Here is a 26,697-nt window from a genome sequence, read left to right as displayed (position 1 = left end):
GGTGTGGCACCGGTGCAGGGGCAAGGGCGTGGGGCTGCCGAGCTACCGTGCCCCGGGTGGAGCGCCCAGGCGCTGCAGCCTGTGCCTGCCCTGCCGTCGCCCAGCCGGCCTTGCCGCTGCCCCCCGCCTGCCGTGCATGAACCATGCTGTCTCCCTCCCTCCCGCCCCACCCCCACCGCGCACACACGCCGTACCACGGCCCCTCCATCACTGGAATGGTGCACGCACGCACACACCGACGCCGTGCCCGCTCCCCTCCCCCGCCTTCCTCCCGTACCGCGCCGCGCAGGCCACGGTGCTGGGCATGATGGAGCTGCGCGAGTTCCCCACCTTCAAGCAGCTTCTGCGCGACTTCCTGGTGCAGTCCAACCAGTTTGCAGACCAGAACAACGCAGACCTGTTCACAGAAGAGGTGGCGGCGCAGGTGGGAGCCGGGGGCATGGGGGGGGGATCAGGTGTGCAATGTTGTGTGTGTGCTTGTGTGTGCTGGCTGGTCGCGGAGGCCGCGGCGCAGGCGACGACCATGTGTTCAAGGAATTGGCGGCGGCGGAGGTGGCGTGCGCTCGAGCAGGCAGCAGCTGCGGCCCCCTCCCGGTGCTGCTGCGGGGGATCGAACCGCCGCACGCCCTGCCTGCCGGCCAAGCGCGGCCTCTCTCACCTCCCCCTGACCCTGCTGCCTTGCCTCGCAGGCGGAGGCGGAGCGGCACAAGCTGGCCAAGGTGCCCGGCATGCTCAACCCTTACGAGCAAAACGACATGGATGGATCCGACTGAGGCCGTGGATCAAGGGAGCTGCCTCCAGCCCCGGCATCGTTGGCGGCGGCAGCAGCCTCGGCAGCGCCGTCGGCCGCCGGGGGTCCCCCCCCCCGGGCTGCCAGGCACCCTCCTTCCTTCCGTAACGCTGCCCCTCGATGGCGGCGTGCCACACCTGGGCCCCTGTGGCCCTGCACACACCTACACCTCGCTTCACTAGGCAGTCCCTCCCGGTTGTTGCTCATTCTCCCTGTTTCCGTGCCCTCTGCATGGGCCGCCCATGGGCACACTTTCTTAAACACTCTAGGCCCCACCGCTTACTCCGCTTTTGCTTTGCACCTTGCCCACTGACCGCCCCACCCCCACTCCCCTTCTACCCACTTACTGCTGGTGCTTCCCTCCCCGCTTAGCAGCTGCCCTTGCTCCCTCTGCCCATTGTGCTGCAAAGTCGCCGCAGCAGCGCCGCCCCCGCCGGCGGGCGCCTCTGCATTCTTGTAACCCCAACCTCTGCATCGCATGGCCAGAAGGGCAGCTGCCGCGCGTGTGTGGTGGCGATGATAGCGCTCTTGCGTTCCCATGTGCTGTGCGGTGGAGGCCGGTCGCTGGCAGCCGCGTCGCAGGGGCTGGGCGGCATGAGGAAAGCAGGAACACCCTTGGACAGCCCATGTGGCCGCTCCCGTCCCCTTGTCCTCTGCTTTGCTTCTCGCAGCAACCACACCTCAGAGCCATGCCCCGCGCCTGCCTGCTGCTCCTGCTGCTCCTGGCGGCCGCCAGCGCTGCCCCGGGCCAGGCCTCAGCCCGCAGTCTGCTGCAGGAGCAGGGCGCCTCGCCCTCAGGCGCTGCCGCCCCAGCCTCAGAGCAGGATGCCCCCCAGCCCATCGCCGGCTACGGCAGCGGAGCCGCTGCCGGCGCCGGCTCCCTGCCTCCCGCCGCCGCCGAGCGCGCCGCCGCGCTGTCGTCGCCCTATCGTGCCTCAGATGTGGGCTCAGCCACCGAGCAAGACGTGGCTGCCGCCATCACTGCCGCCGACCCTGCGGCCTATGCCGCCGCCGCCGCCGCTGCCGGCCCCGAGGCCGCGGGCCGCGCGACGACGGCGGCGGTGAGGGGCGGCGCGGGCGCGCGGCTGGCCGGGATGGTCAACGCCGCGGGCGGCGGCGCGGCCGCAGACGCTTTCCTCACGGTGGGCCGGCTGCCTGGGCTCCCGCCGGCAGCGCCAGTGGTGCTGTTTGGGGCAGCCAGGAGCAGCGGTGACTGAGCGGAAGCGCCGCGCAATGGGGACCCAGCCTGCACTGGCCACACCTCCCGCAGACGGCACTCCCTCCCTTCACACACCTTGTGGCTGCTGTGCCCGCTCGCCTCCCACCGCTGCCGCAGGGCCTGTGGCCCGCGCTCTGCCTGGACCCGCCCGCCGCCGCCCAGGCCCTGGCAGCCGCCGTGGCTGCGGGGGGCCCCGCGGCAGCTGCCGCGGCCGAGGCTTCCACGGTGGCCGCCCGCCAGTGCTGCGGCAGCACCCTCCTGACCCTGTCACGTGAGACAGAAACACTCTTACCCCCTCGCCTGCTGCCTCTCCCTGCCCCTGCCTGGGCTGCGCTGTGCCGTGTCGTGCGCTTGCTGGGCAGCCCTAGCCCATTCAGTGCACACCTCCCCATGCCCTTGCTAGCTCTGCCTCACATGCGCTTGCTCACCACGGGTGCCCTACCGCTGCATGTAATCCTCTTCACCGCTGGCACCTCTGCCCCCACCTGCCCGCCGTGCCGTGCTGCAGAGGCGGCGGACGGCGGCGGCGCCGGCTTTGCGCGCTCCTTCAACGCCCAGCTGGCAGCTGCCGACCTGACGCTGCCCGATTGTGCGGTGCCGCCGCAGCTGGCGCCGCGAAGCGGCAACGCCGCGGCCACTTCGCCGGTAGGTGCCTGCTACTGGCCCCACCGTCGCCGGTGGCGCCAGATGCTGCCTGCTTGCGGCATTGGGGCCACTGGCAGCAGCTGGCAAAACCATATTCGGTGCACACGCCTGGGCAGCTGGCTGCGATGGAGGGCGGGTGCTGTGCCGTCATCGACATGGCAGCACGCGCTGAAAGCTTCTCTTGCGCCGCGTGCAGGATGGTGCCGCGCACGGCATGACGCCCGCCGCCACGTCCATCGCCGCCGCTACTGTGGGCGCCCTTGCCCTGGGCCTGGCGCCGCTGCCAGAGGCGCCCCCCGCCGCCGTCGCCCCGCCGGCCGGCGCCCCGGCGGCTGAAGCTGGCCTGCCGCTGGCACGCCCCGAGTACTCTGCTGCCGGACCGGGCGCGCCCTGATCGGCCATCGTGATGAGGAAGGAGAATCGGCGGCAGAAGCCAGCGGCCAGGGCAGCTGCCTGGTCGGGGCAGCAAGCGGCGGCATGTCTGCACGCTCACCCATGCATGTGCTTGGAATGGCACTCGAGTTCTCATTTAGCACCGGGATACGTTTTGGAACAGAAAACCGACATGAACCTCCTGAAGGAGGCAGAGTAAGGGAGGCGATGAGCAGCAGGTGTGCAAGGCGGCTCAAAGCATCACCGGCGGCGGCACCGGCGCCGGCGCCATGGGGGGTCAATATCGTGGGATCTGGCACCGGAAATAAGAAATGGCTCCCCACACAGTGTGAGCTGGAGGGCCCTTGGCCCTGCCGCCGTTGCACTTTCTTCCATCGCGCCAGCGAGGCGCCGCCGCCCAACCTTGTGAACCAGAGACGGCTGCTGCGCTGCTGTCCTCTGGCAGGCCATCCAAGGGCCGTCTCAAGCCGAGCTGCCAGGTGCACAGCAGTGTACAAGCCCTACTAGGGCTCAGAAGCCGCCAAGGGCGGCTGGCCAAGCAGGCAGCTCGCAGGGCAACCTCGGAGAGCCGCCCCAGCAGCACTGCAGCCAGCTGGGAGCGCCCCCAGCGATTGGGTTCGCGCAGGGCCTCCTCGGCCAGAAGCGTGACACCAACAGCGCGCAGCACCAGCATCTGCAGCAGCAGCGCCAGAGCCAGGGCCTCCTGCCAGGCATGGACCTCGTGCACTCGGCCTTCAGCGGCGACGCCGAGGTGGCGGCCACCGCCATCGAGCGCCTGTGCCAGGTCACCCAGAACGACGTCGTGCTGCTGGCGGCGCTGGGCGGCCACCCTCGCCTGCTGCCGCGCCTGCGAGAGCTGCTGGCGCCACCAGGGGACACGCCGCAGCCCGCCGAGGCGTCGGCCGGCGCCGCGGGGCACGGCGGGCCGCCGCAGCAGGAGCCGTCTGCGGCGGCGGAGCGGCTGCGCATGAGCGCCGCCTTCCTCGTGTCCCAGCTGGCAGGAAAGACGGCGGCAATCGATGCGCGGCTGCTGGACCTGAGGCTGCTCCCAGCCCTGACCGCCGCCGCCGCCGCGCCGGCGGGCGACCGGCGCGACGGCTGGGGCCGCCGCCGCGGCGCGCTGCGAGCCGTGGCCAAGCTACTGGCAGCCCAGCCTGCCTGCTCCGCCGCGCAGCTGGTGGGGTGCGGCGGGGTGGGGGCGGTGGCGGGGCTGCTGGACGCCCATGATGCGGGTGAGAGTGGGGGTGTGGGGCGAGGGGTGGCGGCACTGCTGGTAGTGGGGTGGGCTGAGGCGATGCACGCATGCAGGCATTGCCACGGCAGCGGCAGGCATTGTAGCGGCAGCGGGCCACGCCATAGGCGGCGGTCGGCCCTCTTGCAGCGCTGCCGAGCGCTGCCCGCCCGGATGGGGTTTGCTGCAGGGCAGCTGGCCAACATTACCTGACAGGCTGGCGCCGCCCCGCCCCGCTTTCTTTACCCTGCAGACCAGCAGCCGTGGTGCGCGGGCGTGGTGGCCCGCCGCTGCCTGGCCATCCTGCGCTCCGTGGCAGAGGTGACCCCCGGCGGCGGCGGCGCGGCGGGGCTGCTGCACCCGGCGCCGCTGGCGGCGCTGGCCAGGCTGGCGGCGGGACGGTACCGCGGCAGCGGCAGCGAGGCGGAGGTGGAGCGCGAGGCGGCGGCGCTGCTGCTGGCGCTCAGCAGGTGGGCTGGCTGGCTGCCTGCAAAGCAGCGCAAGCAAAACCTTCTTCCTGCACCTAAACCTGAGTGTGCATGGGAACGGCCGGCCCACCCACCTGCTTACGCTGCAGGGAGCCCGGCGCCACGCCCAGGCTGGCGGCGGCCGGGGCGGGGCCCGCGCTTTCCTCCCTGGCCGCCACCGGCGGCGGCGAGGCAGCCAGGCTGGCGGCCGAGGCGCTGGAGCACCTGCGGCGGCAGGAGGGCTGGAAGGAGGCGCAGGCGGCACATGTGCCGGGGCTGCGGCAGTCTGAGGCAGACCCGCTGCAGAGGGCCACCAACAGTACTGCCACGGTACCGCTGCCCCAGCAGCCGCCGCCGCCAGCAGGCCGGCGCCAGCTGGCACGAGCCGCCAGCGCGCCCTCCCCGTTACCGGCGGTACCGGAGCAGCAGCAGCTTGCGGCGGCGGGGCCCGGCAGTACCGGTAGTGCACACAGCGCCGCCGCCGCCAGCATTTCCCGGGTGCAGCATTGGCAGTGGCAGCAGCAGCAGGGTGCCCCAGGCAGCCTCGCCTTCTCGCCGGCCGCAGCCTCGCTCCCATCCCGCAACAGCGGCAGCCGTGACGGCGGCAGCCGCGAGGGCGGCGGCGGCGGGGGCCACGCCTCGGTGGCGGAGCTGGTGGCCGCGCTGCGCAGCGGCTTCCCGCGCTCCCAGCTGGCAGCTGCCGAGCAGCTGGCAGCCCTGGCGGCCAGCGGCGTGCGCGCCGCCGCCGTAATCGCCGCCGCCGGCGGCGCCGCCGAGCTGGCAGGCTGCATCCGAGGCAGCGCCTCTGGGCCAGTCACCATTCACGACACTCTGCATGACGCTTATGAGGCGGCCCTGAGGGAGGGGCTGTGCACGGCGGCGCTGCGCGCGCTGTGCATGCTGTGCCAGCAGGCCCCCGCGCCCGCCGCCACCGCGCTGCCGCCCGCCGCGACCAGCCTGCGCCTGCTCTGGCGGGGCCGGACCCGCAGCAGCGCCAGCTGGCAGCCATGCTGCTAGCCATCCTGCAAGCCGCCCCTCCCCAGCAGGCCGCCGAACCACACATGCAAGCACCGGCAGCAGCAGCGGCCGCCCCCGACCCTGTCCCCGCCATGCATGCTTCTGTGTCCGCCCTGCGCCAGCCAGCCGCGCAGCCGGCCGCAGGCACAGCCTCCCCAGACCTTCTCCCCTCCACCTCCCCCTCGCTGCTGTCGGAGCTAGTGCCCTCAGAGCGCCGGCTGCCAGCAGGCAGCGAACAGGATGCCACACCCTCCTCAGTCCTCCACCGCCGCCAACCCAGCACACCCGGCAGCACCGGCCAGCCGAGCCTGGGCTCCCAAACTGCTGGGAGTGACGCCGCCGCCACCCCGCGGCAGCAGCAGCCCCAGCCGCGCCAGCCGGCCTCTGCCAGCAGCGCAGCCAGTGGCGGCAGCTCCGTGGCGGCAGGAGGGGTGCTGGCCCAGCTGCCCTCCAGGACACGGCGCCAGCTGGGCAAGCTGCTGCGCCACAAGCCGCCGCCGGTGCCGGCCGCGGCGGCGCCGCCGGGCAGCCCTGTGGGAGCCACCCCGCTGCCCCTATCCAAGTTTTGCAGCGCTGGCGCCGCCCTGTGGGACACTGGATCAGCGGCCTCGGGCGATCCGCTGGCATCGGGCCCGAAGGCAGAGGGCAGCGAGGCCGGCAGCACCAGCGAGCACGCCGCCCCCGGCGGCGGCGGCCCGCTGCTGCGCCGCGCCGACATCCTCATCTGTCAGGTGCGGGTGGGCAGCCTGCCTCAGGGACAGAGAGGCACCTGGATGCTGCCCGCTTCCTGCCTCGCTCGCTGGCAGGTCGCCGGCGTTGCACCGCCGCCGATCCCGCCGCCAGTGCCAGCTTAGCTACCATGCCTGCCGTACCATGCTGCCCTCTGCAGGACCCATCAGGGCGGCCCTGGAAGCTGGGAGAGGGCGGCTTTGGGCTGGTTTTCAAGGCAAGCCGGGGCCTTTGGGCTGGGGGACTGTGGTACCACTGCAGTACCGCCACGGTACGAACAGCAGCGGCCATGGCGCCGCAGCTGGCTGCTGCTGGCTACTGCTGGCGCAGGCTCTGCCGGCCACGCTGTGCCCCCTACACTTCCTGCCACATCAGCCGACCGCAAGCCAGCGCTCGCCTCTCAACTCACCGCCCGCCTTCCATTCGCCGCCCCGCCGCCTGGCCAGGGCCTGATGAACGGCGTGGACGAGGTGGCGGTGAAGTGCATCAAAGCAGAGGTGCCCTCAGGTGGGTTGCCGGCTGGCTGGCGTGGGGTGGCCACGCCCATGGGCGGCCCCAGGGGTGCTGCTGCACCGCCGGCGCTCCTGCACGGAGCCGCGCGGCAGCGCTGTCGCTGTCCTGCCTGCTGCCTGCTGCATGCTGCAGCGCCCCGCCCCGCTCACCTGCCTTTTTGCCGCCATACCGCCGTCCTTGTTCCCCATCACACTTTCTTGACAGTACAGGTGCCCCTCCGCCCTGCCCTGCCTCTGCTGCAGACGCTGAGCTGGCCACCTTCCACCAGGAGGTGCAGCTGCTGGCGGGCCTGCGCCACCGCAACATCGTGCAGGCAAGCACGCACGGCGTATGCATGGGGAGGGGCTGGGTCCCGGGCCGGCAGGGGAGGCCGCTGTGGGCACTCCTGCAGTGCAAGCGTGTCCCTGCTGGCTGCTGCTGGTTTTCCTCATGCCCTGCTGGCGGCTCTGCTCAGCAGGCTACCACCGCCGCCGGCACATCCGCTCTGCCTCCCTACCCCCCTTGCACCTCCCCCCCATGCCTGCTCCCCAGTACTATGGTGCCTGCCTGGAGCCGGGCAGCCTCTTCTTCGTCACAGAGCTCATGAAGGGTGCGGCGCGCCTGCCGGCGCGTGGCTGCTTGGTGCCGCCTGCTGCCACCGCTCCCGGCTCTGCCCCCTGCCTCCTAGCTTCGCTGCCTTGTGCACCAACCCAATTAACCAATGCCCCTCCCCACCCACCCCACACATCATGGGTGATTATCCGCCAGGCGGCGACCTGTACACCGCGCTGCGGCGCCACCCGGCCGCGCTGCGCTGGGAGCGGCTGGGGCGGCGGGTCGCGCTGGATGTGGCTCTGGGTCTCAACTACCTGCACAGGTGGCCTGGTGGCCTGGCCGCCGCCGCCGCTGCTGCTGCTGCTGCTGCTGCTGCTGCTGCTGCTGTGTCTGTGTGTGTGTGTGTGTGTGGCAAGCCGCATCAGACAGACAATGGCGCTGCCGGTGCAGGCAGCTGCGGGCAGTGCTGCATAGCGCTGCGCTCGCTGCCGGTCACGCTGAGCCTGCTGCACAGCCACTACTGCAGTCGCTGTGCCTGCCGTGCTGCAGCCGGCGGCCGCCCATGAGCCATCGAGACCTGAAGAGCCCCAACATCCTTCTGTCAGGCGAGGGCGCCGCAGCGCTGCCTGCAACTGCAAGAGCCGCCCTCAAAAGCTGCACAGCTTCCTGCCAGCCGCCGATGCCACCCACCCTGCCAGCCTGCGGACCGTCCTCCTTTGCCGCGCCCTCCCTCCCTCGACTCCCTCACCCACCTCTCCCGCCTCACCTGCAGAGGAGGGTGTGGCCAAGATTGCGGATGTGGGCATGGTGCGCCCGCACATGGCCGACCTGCTCACCGCCCAGCCACTCATGACGCCTCTGTGGGCGGCGCCCGAGGTGCTGCGCCGGGAGCGGGCTGGTGTCAAGGTGGGGCGGGAGAGGGTAGGGCGGGTGGGGTGGGGAGCCGTTCAGAGCTCTGCCTGTGGAGGGCGCGCCGCCGCTGCAGATGCCCGGCGCGGTCGGTTCGGGCGCAGGCTGCTGGTGCAGCTGCGGAGCGGGAGCGCTGAAGCTGTTCCCGCGGGACCTCCGGCGTCGCCGCATGCCTCCCACCACGCCGCCACCCCCTGCTGCCACCCCCTGCTGCCCACCCCCCGCTGCCAGGCCGACATCTTTAGCTACGGTCTGCTGGTGTGGGAGCTGGTGAGCGGGGCCGACATCGCCGACCGCCAGCCGCTGGCGCTCACCCGCTCGCTGCCCCCGCAGCACCAGGTGGGCGCCTGCACTGCACTGCACCGCCTGGCTGGCAGGCAGCCCCGTCAGCGGCTGCGCCAGCGGCGGCGGGTGCTTGATGTGCGGCGCGAGTGCCGTGATGGCGGCGGGGCTGGCTGGGGCTTAAAATAATATCGTCGAATGCCAGCACAGACTCAGAGAAGTGAGGTGAGCACTCGGAGTGTATTAGTTGAGTAACAATGAATCATATCGCTCCACGGCTGACCGCAGGCCAGCGGGGCGGCGGCGCTGGCGCCGGTGGTGGCGATGCCGGAGGGGGCGCCGCCGCTGGCGGCCCACATCTTTGCCGCCGCCACCCAGGCCGACCCGGCGCTGCGCCCCAACGCGCAGCAGATTGCGGAGTGGCTGCGCGGCGTGTGAGCCTGCTTGCGGCGCCTCGGCTGGCCAGGGGTGAGGTGGCAGGAGCAGGGGAAAGAGGCGGGCATGCTGGTCACCATGCATTTTTTACAATTGGCAGGAAATCGTCTCATGTGACGGGGAGTAGGCCTTCATTTTGCTCCCCTTCAGCCATTCATGCAAGCTTTGCCACTGCCAACCAGCAATCCTGCTCGCTCCTTGTAAACGGGTCTCAGGGCCCCAGCACTCAATTGCCAGCATGCTAATGGTCCCAATCGGAGTGCTCTAAGGGCCGGACTGGGGCCCTCTCCACCACACCTCCTCCAGGGTCTATCTCCGCTGCATGCCTGCGGCCCTGCCCAGCCGTGCAGCAGATCCCCCCCAAGCCTCGCCCCCTGCAGCAGACCTGCTGCTGGATCTAGGTTGCACCGAACGCCTGCCCCCGTGGTGATGGGTAATAGTGTTAGAGGGAGACAGCAACGAGATGGACAGACGGACGGACAGACAGAGGTAGCTCTGGAGCGGGAACGGGAGTGGGAACAGGAAGCAGCACGCGGCGCGCCGGGCTGGGCGGGGGCGCCGCCAGCGGCGCGCCGCCTACAAAAGCGCCGTGCACACATGGCAATTGTAAAAATCAGGTACAGGGTGTGTGGTGAGGCAAGGGATTCGAGAGGTGTGTGTGTGTGTGTGTGCGCCGGGCGGGAAGGGAAAGGGAAGAGAGCCGAGGGGCCCTGGCGAGCGGGCCTTGCTCCGCGTAAAGCCAATGAGCTCGTTCAGCAAAGGGAATCAAATGTGCGCGTGCGTGCGCCTCGGGTGTGACAGTTCTTCAGGCGTGGGGCGCCGCACGCCGGGCAGCGGCCCCCGCATGGGGCCGCCGTATGGTGCAGCTCCGCCACGGGAAGTGGTGTGGTGCTCCGGAGCCGCTCACGCCGACCGCCGCTGCCGGGCCTGCATGGCGAGCAGGAGGGAGGGGCACGGGGGTGGCAGTGAGCGCTGGGCAGCAGGCGGTGGCGGAGCGCCGCCCAATATCACCGCCCTCGAAATCTCCCTCATGCCCCGCCATCTTAACCCCTCGGGCCCAGCCATAGGCATAACACCACGCACCCCGCAACACACAGGCAACACAAGGGCAACACCAGCCCCAGCCCCCACCTTGGCCTCCTCCAGCAGCTGCGCGGTCAGCACGCCCACCGCGCCGCCCGCCACCGCCGATGTGATGGGGTCCACCTCAGCCAGGGTGACGGGCAGGTCCTGGGAGGCGACGTAGTCGTAGTAGGCGGCGGCTGCGGGGGGGTGGGTGGGGGGGCATGGGGTGAGCGGGGAGGTGAGTTTGGGGCAGGCAGGGTGGAGGCACGGGGGCGGAGGTGCGGGGCGGGCGGTGAGAGGGGCTGGCCGGCAGAGCGAGCGGCCAGCTGCAGCAGCCCCGCCCCGCCTCGGATGCCGGCCCATCCGCTGCAGCCTCTGGCCTGCCATGACACACGCAAGCACACTCCCCCACTCCCACACAGCTACCCCCCCCCCGCCACCCCAAGGCGCTCACCCCCCAGGCCCAGCTTCTCCTCCACCACGGGCGCCGCCACCCCCCCGGTGAAGATGATGGCGGCCACGGCCAGCGCATATGAGGCGGTGGAGCTCTGCAGCGCCTTGTCGCTGAGCAGGGACTCGAGGAAGGAGGCGTCGGCGCCCACGCCCGCGCCGCCCTGCAGCTGAGACAGGATCAGGCTGGCCTGCTGGCTGCTGCCGGCGGCCGAGGCGGCGGGCAGCGCCCAGTCGCGGCCGCCCATGCGGCTCTCCGCCAGGCCCATGCGCCCGCGCAGCAGCTTGACCTGCAGCGGGGGGGGTAAGAGGCAGGGCATCGGCAGGGGAGGTGAGCGGGGCGGCGGCGCGGCGCGTTCGAAATGGCGTGCTGGGCGGGGCCAGGCGGCGTGGCGCGTGCAAAAGGGTGAGCTGCGTCGCGGCTGCCCCCGCTCATGTGCCCATCCGCTCCGCTCCCTCCTCCTCCTGCCGAGGAAGTCGCTCCCTTCAGCTGCGCACCGCCTGCACACAGCCCCAGGCAGGGCGCCCCCCTCCCCGCCTCTCCCCAGCCAAATCGCACCTCCTCGCTGAGCAGGCTGATCTTGTCCTGGCGGGCCACAATGTTCTTCTGGATCTCATCCATCATCGCCTGCAGAGTGGCAAAGTCCTGCGGCACGCCGGGACAGGGGGGGGCGGGCGCCGGGCGTCGGGGGCGGCGCGGGGACGGCGGCGTGCGGGGCTGCACGTTGCGCTAGGCGGCCGGCTGTCGCAGGAACGGCAATCACAGGCCCTGCCTCTGCGCGGCGCGGTGTGTGGGTCAATATTTGTTGCCGCGGCGGCCCTGTGCTAAGCCCGCCAGCCTGCTGCGTCCGCCTCCCCACCCGCAGCGTGCCTAGCACAGCGGTGCTTTGAAAGACCGGTGTGGCCTGTCACCGCCCCGCCCGCACCTTGAGCGCATCGGGCGAGTCGGCCATGGTGTAGGTGGAGGGCACATCGGTCCAGGTGGAGCTGCCCAGGCTCATGCTGCCAGCCATGGCGGAGCTGCTCACGCTGCAGTACAGGTGCGACAGTACAACAGGCAGGGGAGCGGGGGCGTGAGGGCGCTGGGAACAGCTCGTGCGAGGAAGCGGGGCGCGCGTCGTCGTCATCGGCGGCGGAGGTGACGGTGGTAGCTCTGGCACGGCGGGGTTCAGGCGCCGCCATGGCTTCCGGGAGGTGTGGTGATGGGGCGGCGGCGGCAGCTGCTGGGGTTGGCCAAGTACAGCACCGCAGCAGCAGCCCCCACCTGGAGCGGCGTGCGGCGTAGGAGGGGCGGGGTGGCCGCCCATTGGCAGCCGACGCCACGACGGGCTGGGCGCTGGACGCCAAGGTGCGGGTGGTGCACGTGGCCTGCATGATGTGAGCTGATGTGCTGGCTGTGGAGAGGCCCCGGTGAGATTGGGGGTGGTAGGGGTTGGTGCTGGCGGGCCGGGTGACCAACGGCGGGGACGACGGACTGGTCAGGGGGCCTGGGCAACGATGCTGTGACAATGTGGCGGAGCAAGTCGGCGGTTGGAGACCTCTACCACTTATTCTTCGTCTTTCCACCTCCCTGGCCGATGCATGGATGCGCTCCTGGGGAGCAGTAGCGCCCTTGGGATCCCATCCACGTGTTTCATACGCCCTACCAGATCGATTGCAGGGGCTTACACGGGCAGGAAACGTCGGTGGCTGTTGGCACATTCCCTCTTTCAAGAGAGGGCCTCTCAGTGCATGCCGCCTAGAAACCTACTTCTAAATTCGCACTCGGAAATCGCAGCGCGCGTCTCGGCATTGGTATCCCCACTCGCCGGGCCCTTCCCGCCGCCGCTTGCGCCTCCTGGCGCCACCCCTTCAGGTTTCAGCATTTGCACAACGCTGCTGCTCCTCACTGCGGAGGCATCGGCATTTTGACCTTCAGCTTGAATTTGGTCTTGGGGGGCGCCTGCTGCGGCGGCTGCTGCTGCTGCGCGGGCAGCGGCTGCGGCAGCCCCGCCCCGGCCCCACCTCCTGGCGCGCCTGCCCCCCACGCCCCTGCGGCTGCGTCCCATCCCGATGCTGCATAGGGCACTGGCGGGGCACTGCCGTCTGGCGGAGGGGCGGCCAAGGGGGCTCCGCTTGGCTGCTGCTGCAGGTCAGGGAAGGCCGCCCGCTGCCACCACGACGGCTGGGCAGCCGGCGGCGGCGCCTGCTGCTGGGCAGCCGCCGGCGGCGTCGCCCTGCGCTTCCTGCCCGCCGGCGCAGGAGCGGGCTGCTCCTGCTGCTGCTCCTGCTGCTGCGCCGCCGCTGGCGCCGGCATCTTGAAACGCAGCTTGGGCGCGGCAGGCGCGGCTGCTGGCCCTGCGGGCTGCGGCTGCGGCTGAGGCGCCACAAAGGGTTCGCCACCTGCAAAGGCCGCCTGCTGCTGCTGCTGGCTGGCGGCCTCCTGGCCTGCCTCCCCCCCCAACGCCGTGCCAAAAGGAACGGCCGCCACCAGGCCACCAGCGCCCCGCACAGGGGAGAACAGCTGGCCGCGCGCCTCTGGCGGCACTCCCTGCTGCTGCTCCCGCTGCGGCGCCTGCTGCTCCACCGCACCCAACGACAGCACGCAGGCGTCGCTGACGGCGGGGCCTTCCCCAGACAGCTCCGGACCGCTGACGCCTGCAGGGCGGGGCGGGAGTGGGGGCGCTCAGCAGGCGTGGCGTTTGACGGCTCGTGATGGGACAGCGGCACGAGGGAGGGGTGTGGCAGGTGCAGGCACGCCAGCAGGGCAGTAGCTGCTACCATCGAGGCCCTTGCCGGCGGCACCCGCAGCCCACGCTTACCGCCGCTGAGCGCGACGCTGCGCGCGCCGCCACCCGCCGCGCCGCCGCCCAGGTGCAGGCGGATCTTGGGGGCTGCCGCAACCGCTGCTGCGCCTGCCGAGGGGTGCTGCCCGCCGGTGCGGTGGGTGGCGCCGCCCAGGCTGACAGCCTGCCCCGCTGCCGCCGCCGCGGCCGCGCCAGAGGCGATGAACGCGGCGGCATCCTCCTCCGCCTCCACCGGCGGCGGGCGGTACAGCGTGGGGGGCTGTACCGCCAGCAGCTGCAGTACCACAAACGCCAGGTGACGTGCCCGGCAGTCCCGCCCAGCGCTCAGCAGCGCCGCCAGGCGCCGCAGCAGCGGCATGGGGATGTCTACGGCAGCGGCGGCACCGCCGCCGCCCTCTGCCCCGCCAAAGAGCTCGCTGGCGGCGGCGGCACCCGCCGCAGCTTCTGTGGCTGCCACCATCAGCTGCGCTGCCTCCTCCAGCAGAAGGGCTGGGGTGGAGGCCGAAGGCAGCAGCAGCGGCGGCGCCGCCGCCGCTGCCTCGGGCCCCTCTGCCGCCTGTGCTGCCTCTGCCGCCGCCACCGCCAGCTGCAGGGCCGCCGCGGGCCCGCGCTGCGCGGCGGCCAGGTCCAGCGCTGCAGCCAGGGCCGCGTGCCGCGCCGCCACAGGCAGGCCGGGCGACTGGCGCACGCGGCGCACCACCAGCGCCACCCGTGCTTGCTCCTCCTCGCTGCACGTCCCGTTGGCGCATAGCGCCGCCATGGTCGACAGGCAGGCGCAGCCCACGGCGCTGCCCGGGGACACCAGCACTGCGGCAGGAGGGCGGGGCAGGAGCGGGGCGGCACGTCCAGGCAGGCAGGGGTGGGCGAGGGCGGGGCAGGGGCGTAGCGCGGGCAGATTCACAGCGCCCCAAGCAAGCGCCGGCGCACATTCCCATCACGTACCCCGCCCTCTCAGCAACAGAACGCGCACCCGGCAGCCACCCCTAAAGGCACGGCAGTCACCCCTAAAGGCACCACAGCCAACCCCAAAGGCACCCAGCCGCCCCACCCCACCCCACCCCAGCCTGCTGCACCCACCCACCCGAGTCCCGCTCCAGAAACTTCTCCAGCAGAGTCAGCAGGGAGTCGCCAAACTGAGGGAGGGGGGGGGCGCAGGGCGCGGCGGGGCAGGGGGGCGGGGTCAACGAGGGCAGCGACGGGCTGCGTGAGAGCGGGGGCGCTCCAGAAACGTCCCACACGCCAACACACACATCTGGCACAGCTCCCCACTGATCCCCCACATTCCCAGACACACACACACCAGCCGCCCCCAGCGAGCCGCACTCACCCCCTCGAACTGCACGTTGCCCAGGGAGGCGCACAGCGCGGCCACCAGCCCATAGTCGCTGAAGGGGGCTGCACGTACGTGTACAGGGGGGGAGGGGACAGGCGTGTGTGTGTGTGTTGAGGGGGTGTGGTGGTGGTGGGATGGGGGTGGGAGTGTGGGGGGGCAGGGTATGTGGGGTGGCGCGGGGTCAGACCGCAGCAGAGGGAAACCAGGGGCGAGAGGACGAGGCGGAGCAGGCTCTGCCGCCCCCAAGCATACATCGCCCTCCCCCAGCGCTGCCCGGCGCTCACCCCCCGGCACCGACACGTATTCGTTGAGGCAGGTGGAGAGGAAGAGGACGACGTCGATGGGGGTGGAGCCGTCGGGCTCGCGGCACAGGGACACTGCGGGGCGGCGGCAGGCAGGGGAGGGCGGCGCGGGCGTGGGTGGGCCGAGTGGGTGGGAAGAGTGGGGAAGGCGTGGGTGGGTGGGGCGCAGAGGCAGGGATGGCCGGGGCGCTGCGGAGAGCAAGCGGAGAGCAAGAAGCAATCGGAGAGCAAGAAGCATGGCGAGCAAGCACCGCCGCAGCCATGCGCTCGCCGCATGCCGCACCCATGCAACGCCACCACACACCATGCACCACCACCACACCGCCACCACACACCGCCACTACACACACACACACACCACGCACACGCACCCGCCGTGGCCACCGCCTGCGCCACAAAGTACTCTGAGGGGTCGGCGATGGCGATGGAGCGAGGCACCTCCGACCCGGGCAGGAAGTAGTGGGAGCGGTAGAAGTCGAGGAGCAGGGGGAGGCCTGTGGGCGAGGGTGGGGAGGGGGGCGGGCGGGCGGGTGGAGGTGAGTGAGGGGACAGGGGGGATGCGTTGTCTGTTCGGGTTTACTGTCCGCATGTCGGAAAAGGAGCTTGCGGAACAGCCCCAATACTGTAGTGTGTGTGCGCGGCGGGCCCGCGGCGAGGGTTGGTGAAGGGATAGGCAGCAGAGAAGGGGGGAGGACCTAGGAGCGCAGCATGGCGGAGCACGCATCCTGGCGGCCGCGTCCCAGCCAGAATCCCAGCCCTGCCCTGTGACCTTGCGCCCGCCCACCTGCAGCCTGTCCCTGTTCATCCCGCAGCCCCGCCAGTGCCAGCGCCGCATCGCACCGCACTCTGCATGTGCAGCGGCGGCGGTGGCGACGGGATGGGGCAAGCAACACCCTGCGGTGGGCCGGCCCCCGCAATTCCCTCTGCCCCGCAGCGCGCCGTGCCATGCTGGCTCGGGACAGGTACCCGCCTCACATTAGCCCACACACCCGCCACCCCAGCATGCCATCCACCCGGCCAGCAGCCCCCCCCCACCTGTAGAAGGCAGCCCGGTCTGCCAGCGTGCGGCGCAGGGCATCCACCCCCGGCTGCTGGCGCCAGGTGGCGGCGGAGTGGACCCGCAGCTCGGCCAGGCGCTGCGGAAAGAGGCAGGCGGGGGTGGTTGATGAGGCAAGCGGCGCTCGCGTGGGGAGGCGAGGAGGCACATGGGTGCTGGCGGGGGTTGACTAGGCACCAAGCGAGGGGTGCCGGCAGGCGGGCAACAGCGGCAGAGCGGCAGCAGCAGGCAGGCGTGGCGGCGGGACATGTTGTCGCTTTCTGGGGCCGGGGTGCGGCACGGCCCCCACCTGGATCGCCTCCGCCTGCGCCACCACGTCCCGCGACTGCAGCAGCTGCGCCGCCAGGCAGCGCTCGGGCTGCGGCGCGGGGAGTGAGGGAGGGGTCGGGCTGGGCGAGGAGCGTGAGGGGCAGTGATAAGTGGTGGCGACGGGATGCCAGCCACACTGACACCGACCTCCACCTGCAACCAACCGGCTAGCCCCTAGTGCCACCCTCCGCCTGCACCCCTTCCCCACTAAGCACCCCCCAAGCACCCACCCACACACCTGCATCAGCCGTATATCGCACAGCAGCTCGCAGGCAGGGTCCAGCCGCACCCACAGCACAGGCTCCTCTGCGGGCAGGGCAGGGCAGGCAGGGAGGCCGGGTGTCGGCGGCAAAGTGCAGTGCGCGCGGCCGCCATGCAGTCGGGCGTTGCCTGGTGCCCAACCCTAAACCCTAAATAGCCAGCACCCACGTCACACAATGCCAAGGCATGGCATACCTGGGCAGGAACACAGGCATGGTGCACGCAGCACACACAGCCGCCGCCGCCGCCCGGCGCACCTGGGGTGGCGACGATGGTCTTGGGCGCCTCATCAACTTCCACGCCTTCCACCTTACGCTTTCGCCTGCGGGAAGCCAGGAAGGCAGGTGGTTTAGGGTTTGCGGCGCACCACCAACAACCACACAGCCGGGTGCTGTCCTGGGCAGCCTTCGTGGTGGCCATGCACGGTACCGGCCAAACCCGCCCAGGACGTTCTGAGCTGCCTGCCGTCCTGGGCGCATGCCAGGGGCAGCCAATGCGTGGCCCCTGCCGCGCGAGCAAGCAGCTGTCCAGGTGCCGCCTTTGTAGCATGCCTGCAGCCGGCGCAGGCGGCTGGCCCGGGCGCACCTTCCGGGCTGCTTCTTCTCCACCACCGGCGTGACCTTGAGCTCTGTCAGTACAAATGCCTCGCCACCCAGGTGGACAGGGTGGTCTGTGGAGGTGGGCGGCTCGCCCTCGCGCACCACAGCCTGCGGGGAGGGGGCGGGCAGGTGCGGCGGCCGGCGTGGCGCTTGCTAGGGGCGAAGGGTGGGGTTGGGGGGCCCCAGGGGGGGAAACAGGTGCACCGCTGGTCAGGACAGGTGGTTGGCAACCCTGCCAGCAACCCAGCATCTCCCAACCTCTGCTGCCGCTGCCACCTGCCCCAGTTGTATAGCCCCCGGTGCGGCTGCCGCCTGCGCCGCCTCGCTCCACACCTCCCACTACCGCCAAAGGCGCCCATCCTGTCTCGCTGCATCCAGGCAGGCGCACTCACCTTGATGATCCCCGCGTTGCTGCCGCCCGCCACGGCGGCACGCTCCGCTGCATCGGCCGCCCGCTTGGCGCTCTCCGGCCCCGCCTGCTTCACGGCAAGTTCCAGCGCAGACACGCGGCTGCAAGGGAGGGAAAGAGGGGAGGTGGGCTAGCGTGTGAAGTGAGTGGGAGGGTTGGGGCGGAGGGGCGCAGCGGTTGGATGCAGGGACAGCACCGCGCGGGCCGCCGCCGCTGCTGCAAGCCGCCGCCGCAGGAGGGCAGGCCGCCCGCGCCGCACCTCACCAGCTGAGCAGCCCTGCCTCTGCTGCCCTGGCCCCCACACACAGAGCCGCTTGCGCACACGCACGCCGCCGCTGCAGCAGCCACCGCCCACCTGTGGTGGATGTAGGCTGCGGTGATGTGCGGCACGCCGCGCCCGTACACCCAGCGCACGGCAAAGGGGCCCATCTCCTTTCGGAAGGAGCCCGCCCTGCAGGGGGGTGGAGGGCCATCAGTTGAGTGGGAGGCGGTTGGGAGGCAGGTGCGGGGGTCGGGGGTTGCGGGCACAGATGCCAACGCGGCGGTGCCACCACCAGCAGCAGCATCAGCAGAGGGCACAGCAGCACGCGAGTGCACACGCGCGCGCAGCTGGATACCGAGCAAGGCAGCCAGCGGCGCTTTGGGGATGCGGCCCCCCCCCCCCCCCCCCCAAACGTGCCTGCCCAGATCGTTTAGGAAAGTCATGGTATCCAGCAGCCGGCTGGCACGCTGCGCGGCACCCCCGCGTTGCTGCTGCTTCTGCTGCTGCGGGCTGCTGCCAGGCACACCCGCCGCAGCCGGCCCCGGCGACGCTGCTGCCGCCGCTCCCTCGGACCCCGCAGCAGGCGACGGTCTTGCAGCAGGCGACTGCGACGGCCCCGCGGCGCCGCTGGCGGTGCCCGCTACTGCCGCCTGCTCCGCCTGCACCGCGGCTATGGCCCCAGCCACCACATCCCCCACGTGCTTGCGAAACAGTTCCTCGCCAGCCCGCCGCTCCAGCATGGCGACGACGGCGGTGGCCTGCAGGGGTGGGGTGAGGGTGGAGGTGGCAGGGGAGGGCATGGTGAGAGGTTGGGGCGGAGGGTGGGCGCACGATGGCGGGGCGAGGGTGGGTGGGGTGGCGTGGCAGGTGCGAGCGAGCTGAGAAAGTGCCGCAGGAGGTGCCAGCGCGACTCGGCAGCGGGCTGGGAGGCGGCCGGCAGGCGTGCCTTGGTGCTCCACAGGCGGGACGGGTCCAGGCGCTCGGTACCGTACAGCGGGCCCCAGGGCGAGGGCACAGACACGCCGCTGCAGGCGGCGGCGCGGTGGGGAGACGGCGCATGGGCGGCACGCGTTCGCAGCGGTGGTGGGTGGGTGGGTCAAGTGGTTCAACCGGCGCACTGCAAGCCCAGCGTGGGCCCGACAGGCCCCTGCATGGCAACTGGCGGCGCGGCGCACCGGGCCGCCAGCGGCGCCGCCTCGCCGTTGTCGGCCAGGAAGACTGCCTGCCTGTCCCGCCAGCGCCTGCATGGCGCATGCGCAAGCGAGGAGCGGTTGGCAGCGGCAATGGAAGGTCTTGCGGTTGCTTGCAGGCCTGCTGAATCCTGCTGCAGCCCGACTGCAGCGCTGCTGGGGCGAGCTGGAAGCGTAGCAGCGGCAGCAGCGGCAGCAGCAGCAGCAGGTGCGGCGGCCAGCAGGCTGAGAGCGGCAGGCGGCCGGCCTACTTGTATGCCAGCTCGTTCCTGCCCAGGAACTTGCGCAGGCACTGCTCCTCCAGCCAGCCAGCCAGCCCTGCAGCGGCGACGGCGCGGCGGCAGGTGCAGGCAGGCAGGCGGCACCTCAGAAGAGCGGCCAGGCACCAGGAAAATGCCAACAAGGTTGCCGCAACTCGCCGATGACCAGCCCGCAGTCGCTGTCCGGCTGCAATAGAAATGGCCAGGGGCAGCTTCTCAGCGCTCGGCTCACCTTCCACCAGCCACTCGTCTAGTGGGGTGGCCGCCCGCAGCAGCACCCCAAACCACTGCCGCGCCAGGCCGCGAGCGATGGCGCCGCGCGCCGCAACTGCGGCGCAGGGTCGAGCAGGGGGCGCGCGCGGCATGGCGCACGCGGGCATGGCATGCTGCAGAGGAGCACGAGGCAGGCAGGCGGGCGAGCAGGCAGGCAGGCAGGCAGACGAAAAGGAAGGCGCCCCAGTGGGCATGCCGGGCGGGCAGGCAGGCGAGAAGGAGGGCGCCCCGAGGCGGCGCTCACTGGACTGCTCGATGGCTCTGGCCTGGATGAGCTGCCCGGTGCCCAGCAGCTGCAGCCCCGCCAGCGACTGGCCCTCGCTCAGCAGCAGCTCGGGGGGCAGGAAGACCTGAGGCGGGTGGGTGGGTGGGTGGGGCGGTACAAGCAGATACGTGCGGAAACAGAGCGAGGAAAGCCGGGAGTTGCTGCAAGAGCTGACACCAAGCAGAGCGCGGCTCCCCTCCACCCTGCCGCACACCAGCACCCGCACCTGCTGCATGGCGGGCAGCGGGCAGCGCGCCCCCAGCACCTCCTCAAACAGAGAGTAGGCGAGGGTGAAGAAGTGGGCGGCGCGGGCCAGGCCGTCTGCCGCCGCTGCCGCCGCGGACGGCACCTCCGGCTCGTCCGTCGTTACCGCCGGCGGTACCGCCAGCACCGCCGCAACAACCAGCTCGGGAGGCAGCTCGTGCGGCGCAAAGTGGGTGAGCTGCTTCGGGTCATGCGCCGACGGTGCGCCTGTCTTGGACTTGCCATTGTCGGCGGTACCATTCGCGGCGCCGTTGGCGGCGCCGTTGGCGGCGCCGTTGGACGCGCCCCCGCCCTTCTTGCCCGCAGGCGCCGCCTCCGCCACCACCCGGAACTCGCCGACCGCAAAGCCCAGGTGGCAGGGCGCGCAGCTGCGGGGCAGAGGGCAGGAGAGGCGTGGGGGTGGTGGGAGGGTGGCGCGGTTGGGGGTCCATCAACAGCAGTCGGCCAAAGGATGCGGTGCAGGAGGGGGGCAGTCGTGGGCAGCCGCAGCCTGCCCACCTGATGGGCACAGAGTAGTGAAAGGTGCGCCACTGCCTGCCGCCGTCGGCCCAGCTCTGGCGCAGCAGCTGGCCCGGCCCCACCGCCATCTGCGTGGCGGGCAAGGGCGGCAGGGGTGCACGGCGCAGTCACAGCGGGCAGGCCAGCCAGGCAGCACCGGGATGAGGAGCTCGGGCAGGCAGCCGTGGAACATTAAACCAGCGCCGAAAGGCTCGCCTATCTGCTGCACGAGCTGCCTGGCAGTGCCCACACACACACCCAGCCGCAAGCCCACCTCCTCGGCGCGGCAGGTGAGGTCCAGCTGGAAAGAAACCGCCGCAGAGGGCGTGTCCACGCATGGCAGCCAGGCGCTGGCCCGGCGCACCTGCACACAAGGGCGGCAGCGCGGCGCCGCGCTGTGTGCGCATAGTGCCAGCATGCATTCCATGCCGCAAGGGGTGCGGGCGCCGCCCCATCCCTCGCAGACAGCAGCCCACCTGGTTGTCGGTGCATGCGTAGCGGCGCCAGAAGTGCAGCCCCGAGGTGGTGCCGCCGCCGCTGCCGCCGCTATACTCCACGCGGATGCACAGCTCCCCCTTTTTGCTGCCGCTGCCCGGACCATCGGCGGCCTGCTCCTGCCCCTGCTGCTGCTGCCACTGCGGCTGGGCTGGCAGCTGGATGGACAGTTCCGGCAGGCGCTCGCGCTGCAGCTGGCGCTCGTACAGGTAGAAAGAAGCCTCTGCCACCGCCGCCAGCTGGCGCTGGGGGCTGTCGTAGGCCGCGGCAGCGACCCCCTCTGGCAGCTCCTCCCTGCAGGAGCATTGTGCGTATAGGTGGGTGCGGCAGCAAAGGGTGTCGTGCCACATGTTGATGGCTGCATGCATGGGCAGCCCCTCCTGCCGCCTGCGCACCTGACGGGCGGCAGCAGCTCAAAGCTGGTCGGCTCGCCGTTGATCGACACAGAGTGAACAGCCAGGCCATAGCAGTGCAGGCCCAGGCTGCCGCCGGTGGCGCCGCCAGAGGTGGCGGCGGGGGCCGCCACACGCAGCTCCGTCCATCTGCGGGCGGCGGGCAGGCCTTGCCCTCAGCATCAGGCCACGATGGGCTGCAGCGGCGCACGGGCAGGGCAAGAGACAGCGCACACAGAGAGAGAGCGCCACGATGGGATCGCTGCTCACCCCTCGAACTTGGCGCCCTCGGTGTCCACCCGGATGGCAGCACGCTGCGATCTGACGGCGGGAAGCGGCGCGCCGCTCATCGGGACCACCGCTGTCCTCACACCCAGGCGGTCAGCCCGGCACAGCGCAGGGTGGTACACAGCTCAATATCATTTCGTGTTAACGCACCAAGCAAGATCGATTGGATTTATCAGGGGGAAGGCCAACTCAGCGCCGCCACGTCAACTCCTTGCCGTCGTGCACTGCCCAAGGAGCCAGTGTTAATGCTAATTGGCAATCTGAAAAGAATCAAAACTCCAGCCCCGATTGCACACCTAGCCCACAGGCCGCTGCTGCTGCTCTCCTTGCCGGTGCTGCTGCCGCTGCGATGCCGCCGCCGCCGCCGCCGCCATGAACCGCCGGTGGCTGCCCACCACCTCCCCACCAGCAGCGTCTCGATCACAGCCACATGCGGTGGCCGCTCAATCTTGTGCACCGCCATGCCGCCGCCCTGCAGCGTCGGCCGAAAGCGGGACACGCACAAGCAGGTCGCGGGACCGCCAGCAAGCGCCGGCAAGCGCACTGCTGGCATCGCTGCAGCCCTGCGCCTGGGTGCTGCCGCGGCGCTGCGCACCTGGTCCGCCGCCGCCTGCTGCACCAGCCACACCCTGTCCTTGCGAGAGTGCAGCTCGTTGGCCACCACCAGCTGCACGCCATGCGCCTCCACCGCGCCGTACGCCTGCGGGGGAAGGGGGGGTCAGCAGCCGTGGGGGCTCGTCTGGCAGAGGTCGGTCGTCGGCGCCAGCGGACTCCGCAAGCTGGTGCTTCTTCTCCCACGCCGTCCCGCCCTGGGGCACAGGGCCGACCAGGCTCCTCCCTGCACAGAACAGCCCACCCGCACCCCACCTTGCGCAGCAGTATCTGTTCGTCCGTCTCCAGCTTGAAGCTGACCAGCATGGCGGCGGGGCACCAGCGCAGCCGCAGCGTGCCCAGCATCTTGGGAACCTGTGGAGCATTTGTGGAGATGTGTGTGTGTATGTGTGTGTGTGCGTGTGTGTTTTCAAGTGCCTGTGCAGAGGAGGGCGGCGTGTGCAGCCGTGAAGGCAGACCCAGGCCCTCCCACAGGCAGGCCCACCTTTTTCAGCGTGAGCGTGAGGGGCCCGTCAGCCGACTGAATCTTGTGCTCCGCCTGCAGGCCGGTGAAACGGTGCTGCTTGTGGGCGGGCGGGCTGGAGCTATCAGCTACCAACAACAGGGCGGGGGTGGGGTGCTGCCTGCCTCTGGCATCCTGCTGCCGCGCTGCCTCACCATGTCGGCCCAGGGCATGAAGAAGTCGGAGACGGCAGCGGCGAGGTAGAAGAGCACAGAGGGGCCGTAGGGGGCCAGGGCCAGCGCCAGGGCATGCAGATACTGCACGGCGGCAGGTGCCAGGCAGCAGCAGGTGGCAGGCAGCAACGGGTGGCAGGCAGCTGCCCGCACAGCCCCAGGCACCGCAGCGCGAGATGCACAGCCAAGTTCCAGCCCGGCACTATGCACCCGACTCTCCCCACACACGCTTGACGTGCGCACCGGCACGGGCAGAAACCCTCCCCAGCCCCCACCCCCAGCCCCAGCTCACAGCGAGGTACTCGAAGAGCGTGGTGTAGGGAAGGTGCAGGTAGCGCCCCTCCGCCATCACTTGCTGCACCCGCGCCACCGCCGCCGCCATGCGTGCCTGCTGCGCACTGCGCACGTGCAGGCCGCCGTCGCCGCGCAGCTGCGGCTCGGGAGGGGGAGGTCCGGAGAGGGAGATGTGGCGGGGTATATGGGACAGCCAGGCCGCTGCCTCCCTCCTCCCAGTTCCCAGCCGATTTTGGCGGCAGCACGGCTTGGCTCTCTCGGTGCGGCACGCCCCTGCTCTCCCTCCCCTCACAGCGCACCTCAAACAGGTCGGCCAGCGTCTCCGCACCCAGCTCCTCCTGAAACTCTGCGGCAGAAAGCAGGCAGGCAGGCAGGCAGGCAGGCAGGCAGATGGGAGATCAGGCTTCACGGCCGCAGGCGCAGCGGCGCACCCGTAGCGGGCGACATGAGGCGAGAATGCTGCTGGCGCCCCCCTGCAAGCGGCGCAGCGGTGCCCCGGGGCCTGACCTGACACAAAGGGCTGCGCGGATCCGTGGCGGCTCAGGAAGATGACGGCATACCCCGCCTGCACGCATCGCAAAGGGTGGATGCAGGGCAGCTGCTTGCATTTTGCGAGGCATGTGGCACGCGGCTGCAGCGTGTGCTGGCTGCCATGGTGAAATATGCTGGCTGCCGCTGCCCGCTCTTGCCTGCAAGAGCTGCTCTGCCGACAGCGCCCCGCGCGTGCCCTTGCTGAAGTTGTCGATGAAGCGCACGCAGTTGCGCTCCAGCGGCACCGTGGTGCCGCCGCTGGTGACGACGGCGAGTGGGCGGCGCAGGCGGGGCGGCTCGCTGCCTGGAGCGGCGGCAGCGGCGGCGGTGGTGTCGGGGACCTCCTCGTGGTGGTGTGCAGCGATCCAGGCCTTCACCCTTGACGCCACCTCCTTCCCGCTGGCGGGTGCCTCTTCCAGGAAGCGCTCCGCGCTGTACTCTTCTGCCATGCAGGAGATGTGGTGTCGCAGCGATTGGGAGGTGCAGGGCCCGTGTCTGGATAATCGATCGATGTCGCGATGGCGGCGGCCGGGTCTAGCCTGGCCTCCCCGCCTGTCCAGCTGGGCACGACGGGGCAGGCCGAGCCGGAACAGCCTCGGCAGGGGTTGGGATGGATGAAAGCTTCCGGGTGTACCCTTCTGTCGCCCGGTTTGAAAGCCCTCGAGCTGCCACCACTGCGTAAACTCGCGCACACTGCGAACCCCTGCAGCTGCCCCTCAGAGACTCTCAAACATGCCGCAGGGCGACCCAAGTCGTCTCTGGTGATCCGCAGGAGTCTCTATGGACCAGGTGCGCCCCCCTGCTGCCACTGCCTGCGCCCGCCACCCCCGCCGCCACCCCCTTTTCCCGCCTTCCCCCTTTGCCCAATCCCCGCCCATGCTATCATCCGTGCAGGCCCAGCGCCCCTTGCCACGTGCGGCGGGCGCCCGGCTGTACCAGGCTGTGTCGGGGATGAGTGCCGCCGGGTGGCTGGGGGCGGGCGGGGAGCTGGAGGGCAGCCTGGCGCGGGCCGCCGCGCTGCTGTGCGCGCTGCGCGGCGCCGCCAGCCTGCCCCAGTACCTGCAGATGCTGGCCCCCGGGGGCGGCGGCGGCGGGCCCTGCACCCGCGTGTGGACCGCCGGCACCATTGCCTACAGGTTCGGCGCGGGGCGGGTGGCGCGTGGCGGAGGAGAGGGCCTGTGTGCCACCGCCGCTGCCAGGGCGGCAGGCTGGGCCCCGGCGGCTTTTCCTCCCTCGATGCCTTGCCGGCATGCGAGCCTGGCAGCCCACCTGCCCACACCTGCTCTGCCCGCCCTGCCCGCCTGCCTGCCCCCCTCAGGTGCCACACCTGCGGCCTGTCGCCCTCCGCCGCCATCTGCGTCGACTGCTTCAGGGTGCGGCGGCAGGCCCGCTGCCACCGCTCTGCTGCCTTCCAGCCCCGCGGGGCCTCGCCCTTCCGCCCGCATCCCGCCCATCGCCTGCTCGCCTGCTTCCCGCAAAGGTGCCTGCCCGTCAGCCAACTTGCCTGTGGTGGCGGCTTACGCGTCCCCTCCCATCCCCTCCACCACCACACACCACCACCCCTGCAGGCCTCTGAGCACGAGGGGCACGACTTTGTGATGTACACCTCAGGCGGGTAGCGGGGCTGGTGTGTGTGTGTGTGTGTTTTGTAAAAGCCAGCGTGGGCAAAGAGGGAGATGGCAAAGATGCAGCGCGGGGCGTGCAAAATCCACGGCTCACCGCCTTGCTGCCACCGCCGGCCCCCCTGGCCTCTGCAGACGCGGGCGGCTGCTGCGACTGCGGGGACATGAGCAGCTGGCGGACCGAGGGCTGCTGCCGCCAGCACAGGCACGGGGCGAGGGCTGCATGCTGGGGGGTCGAGTCTGGTGCTGCAGGGCAGCGGCGTGCAATGCAAATGCATGGCCGCAGACCTGACGTTGCACGCTGATGTGGCATGCTGATGTGGCGCCGACAAATCGGTGCTGATGTGCCGCAGGCCTGTCGGCGAGGGCCGCGGCGCCGCCCCCGCGCCCGCCCTGCCCGCCGCCGACGAGGCGGTGGCGAGCGGCGTAGTGGGGTGCTGCCTGGCCAGGCTGCAGCTGGCACTGGAAGGTGGGTGGGACCCCAGGCGTGCTGCCTGAAGGCATGGAAGTGCCTGAGGCGGGGGCCACCCCTGCGCTGCATGCTGGTACTTTGCACGTGTCGGTACTGCAGGCCAAGCCGCCCGGTTCCGTGCTTGGCCCTTTGGCCCTGGCCTGCAGGCTGCCTGAGGCCGGAGGGCAGCCCCGCGCCTGCCGGTGCCCCCAGCCCCGCCCAGGAGCACTCCGCTGCGCTGCGCCTGATGGGCTGGCTGGGGCAGCTGGGGCAGCAGCCCGCGCTGCGCCAAGTGGTGTGCGACCAGCTGATGCAGCCGGCGACGGCGGCGGCGGCCGCGGCGGCGGGCAGCCTGGCAGCTACTGAGCAACTGCCAGCGGAGGCCGCCTCCGTGGCGCGCATGCTGCAGCAGCAGCGCGAGCAGCTGCTGCAGCGGCTGGAGGAGACCCTGCCCACGCCTGACGGGCGGCCGGGCCGGCCGCTGCCGCAGCTGGGCCCCGCCCCGCAGCCGCTGCTCTACTGGCTGCTGTCGGCGCTGCTGCCGCTGGATGGCTCGCTGGTGGAGGTGAGGGGGGGGGGGGGGCCTGGTT

The 26,697-nt window shown here is 71.1% G+C and overlaps 5 protein-coding genes across 5 annotated transcripts in view; 3 read left to right on the top strand and 2 right to left on the bottom strand.

Annotated features, from left to right (window-relative positions):
- CHLNCDRAFT_56301 (hypothetical protein) overlaps positions 1 to 1,264 on the top strand; it is a gene marked incomplete at its 5' end in the record, with an annotated part of 10,713 nt that extends 9,449 nt beyond the window's left edge. Inside the window, 2 exons of the mRNA XM_005844685.1 lie at positions 290 to 424; positions 690 to 1,264. Coding sequence (XP_005844747.1) covers positions 290 to 424; positions 690 to 773 — 219 coding nt within the window. The 3' untranslated portion in view covers positions 774 to 1,264. The remainder of the gene's footprint in view (positions 1 to 289; positions 425 to 689) is intronic.
- Positions 1,265 to 5,806: 4,542 nt separating this feature from the next.
- CHLNCDRAFT_138527 (hypothetical protein) lies at positions 5,807 to 9,167 on the top strand (the record flags this gene model as incomplete). The annotated part of the gene is made up of 9 exons (XM_005844684.1): positions 5,807 to 6,493; positions 6,652 to 6,762; positions 6,938 to 6,998; positions 7,247 to 7,332; positions 7,536 to 7,593; positions 7,752 to 7,868; positions 8,311 to 8,444; positions 8,679 to 8,786; positions 9,018 to 9,167. 9 exons carry the CDS (start codon positions 5,807 to 5,809, stop codon positions 9,165 to 9,167), a joined length of 1,512 nt encoding a protein of 503 aa, XP_005844746.1.
- A 900-nt stretch (positions 9,168 to 10,067) lies between these two features.
- On the bottom strand, positions 10,068 to 12,053 carry CHLNCDRAFT_138526 (hypothetical protein; the record flags this gene model as incomplete). The annotated part of the gene is made up of 6 exons (XM_005844592.1): positions 10,068 to 10,091; positions 10,296 to 10,426; positions 10,684 to 10,969; positions 11,239 to 11,325; positions 11,606 to 11,708; positions 11,944 to 12,053. The coding sequence occupies 6 exons, from the start codon at positions 12,051 to 12,053 to the stop codon at positions 10,068 to 10,070; spliced, it is 741 nt and encodes a 246-aa protein (XP_005844654.1).
- Positions 12,054 to 12,564: 511 nt separating this feature from the next.
- CHLNCDRAFT_138525 (hypothetical protein) lies at positions 12,565 to 24,483 on the bottom strand (the record flags this gene model as incomplete). Its single annotated transcript, XM_005844591.1, has 34 exons — positions 12,565 to 13,316; positions 13,481 to 14,272; positions 14,547 to 14,598; positions 14,793 to 14,860; positions 15,083 to 15,175; positions 15,472 to 15,594; positions 15,885 to 15,946; positions 16,136 to 16,236; positions 16,447 to 16,515; positions 16,705 to 16,772; positions 16,985 to 17,049; positions 17,313 to 17,434; positions 17,719 to 17,836; positions 18,091 to 18,186; positions 18,571 to 18,755; positions 19,139 to 19,238; positions 19,439 to 19,505; positions 19,680 to 19,775; positions 19,965 to 20,070; positions 20,212 to 20,617; positions 20,748 to 20,836; positions 21,022 to 21,111; positions 21,224 to 21,536; positions 21,638 to 21,784; positions 21,905 to 21,955; positions 22,219 to 22,394; positions 22,518 to 22,622; positions 22,790 to 22,888; positions 23,019 to 23,072; positions 23,192 to 23,293; positions 23,502 to 23,639; positions 23,803 to 23,849; positions 24,011 to 24,068; positions 24,259 to 24,483. 34 exons carry the CDS (start codon positions 24,481 to 24,483, stop codon positions 12,565 to 12,567), a joined length of 5,235 nt encoding a protein of 1,744 aa, XP_005844653.1.
- A 331-nt stretch (positions 24,484 to 24,814) lies between these two features.
- CHLNCDRAFT_58780 (hypothetical protein) overlaps positions 24,815 to 26,697 on the top strand; it is a gene marked incomplete at both ends in the record, with an annotated part of 8,193 nt that continues 6,310 nt past the window's right edge. Inside the window, 6 exons of the mRNA XM_005844683.1 lie at positions 24,815 to 24,823; positions 24,929 to 25,170; positions 25,353 to 25,407; positions 25,603 to 25,649; positions 26,010 to 26,125; positions 26,275 to 26,672. Of these exons, the coding sequence (XP_005844745.1) occupies positions 24,815 to 24,823; positions 24,929 to 25,170; positions 25,353 to 25,407; positions 25,603 to 25,649; positions 26,010 to 26,125; positions 26,275 to 26,672 (867 nt within the window). The remainder of the gene's footprint in view (positions 24,824 to 24,928; positions 25,171 to 25,352; positions 25,408 to 25,602; positions 25,650 to 26,009; positions 26,126 to 26,274; positions 26,673 to 26,697) is intronic.

The sequence above is a fragment of the Chlorella variabilis genome, assembly GCF_000147415.1.
Source record: "Chlorella variabilis unplaced genomic scaffold CHLNCscaffold_21, whole genome shotgun sequence".
Taxonomy (NCBI): Eukaryota; Viridiplantae; Chlorophyta; class Trebouxiophyceae; order Chlorellales; family Chlorellaceae; genus Chlorella; species Chlorella variabilis.
The sequence above is the reverse complement of the archived record's forward strand: the minus strand, read 5'-3'. Positions and strand labels throughout refer to the sequence as shown.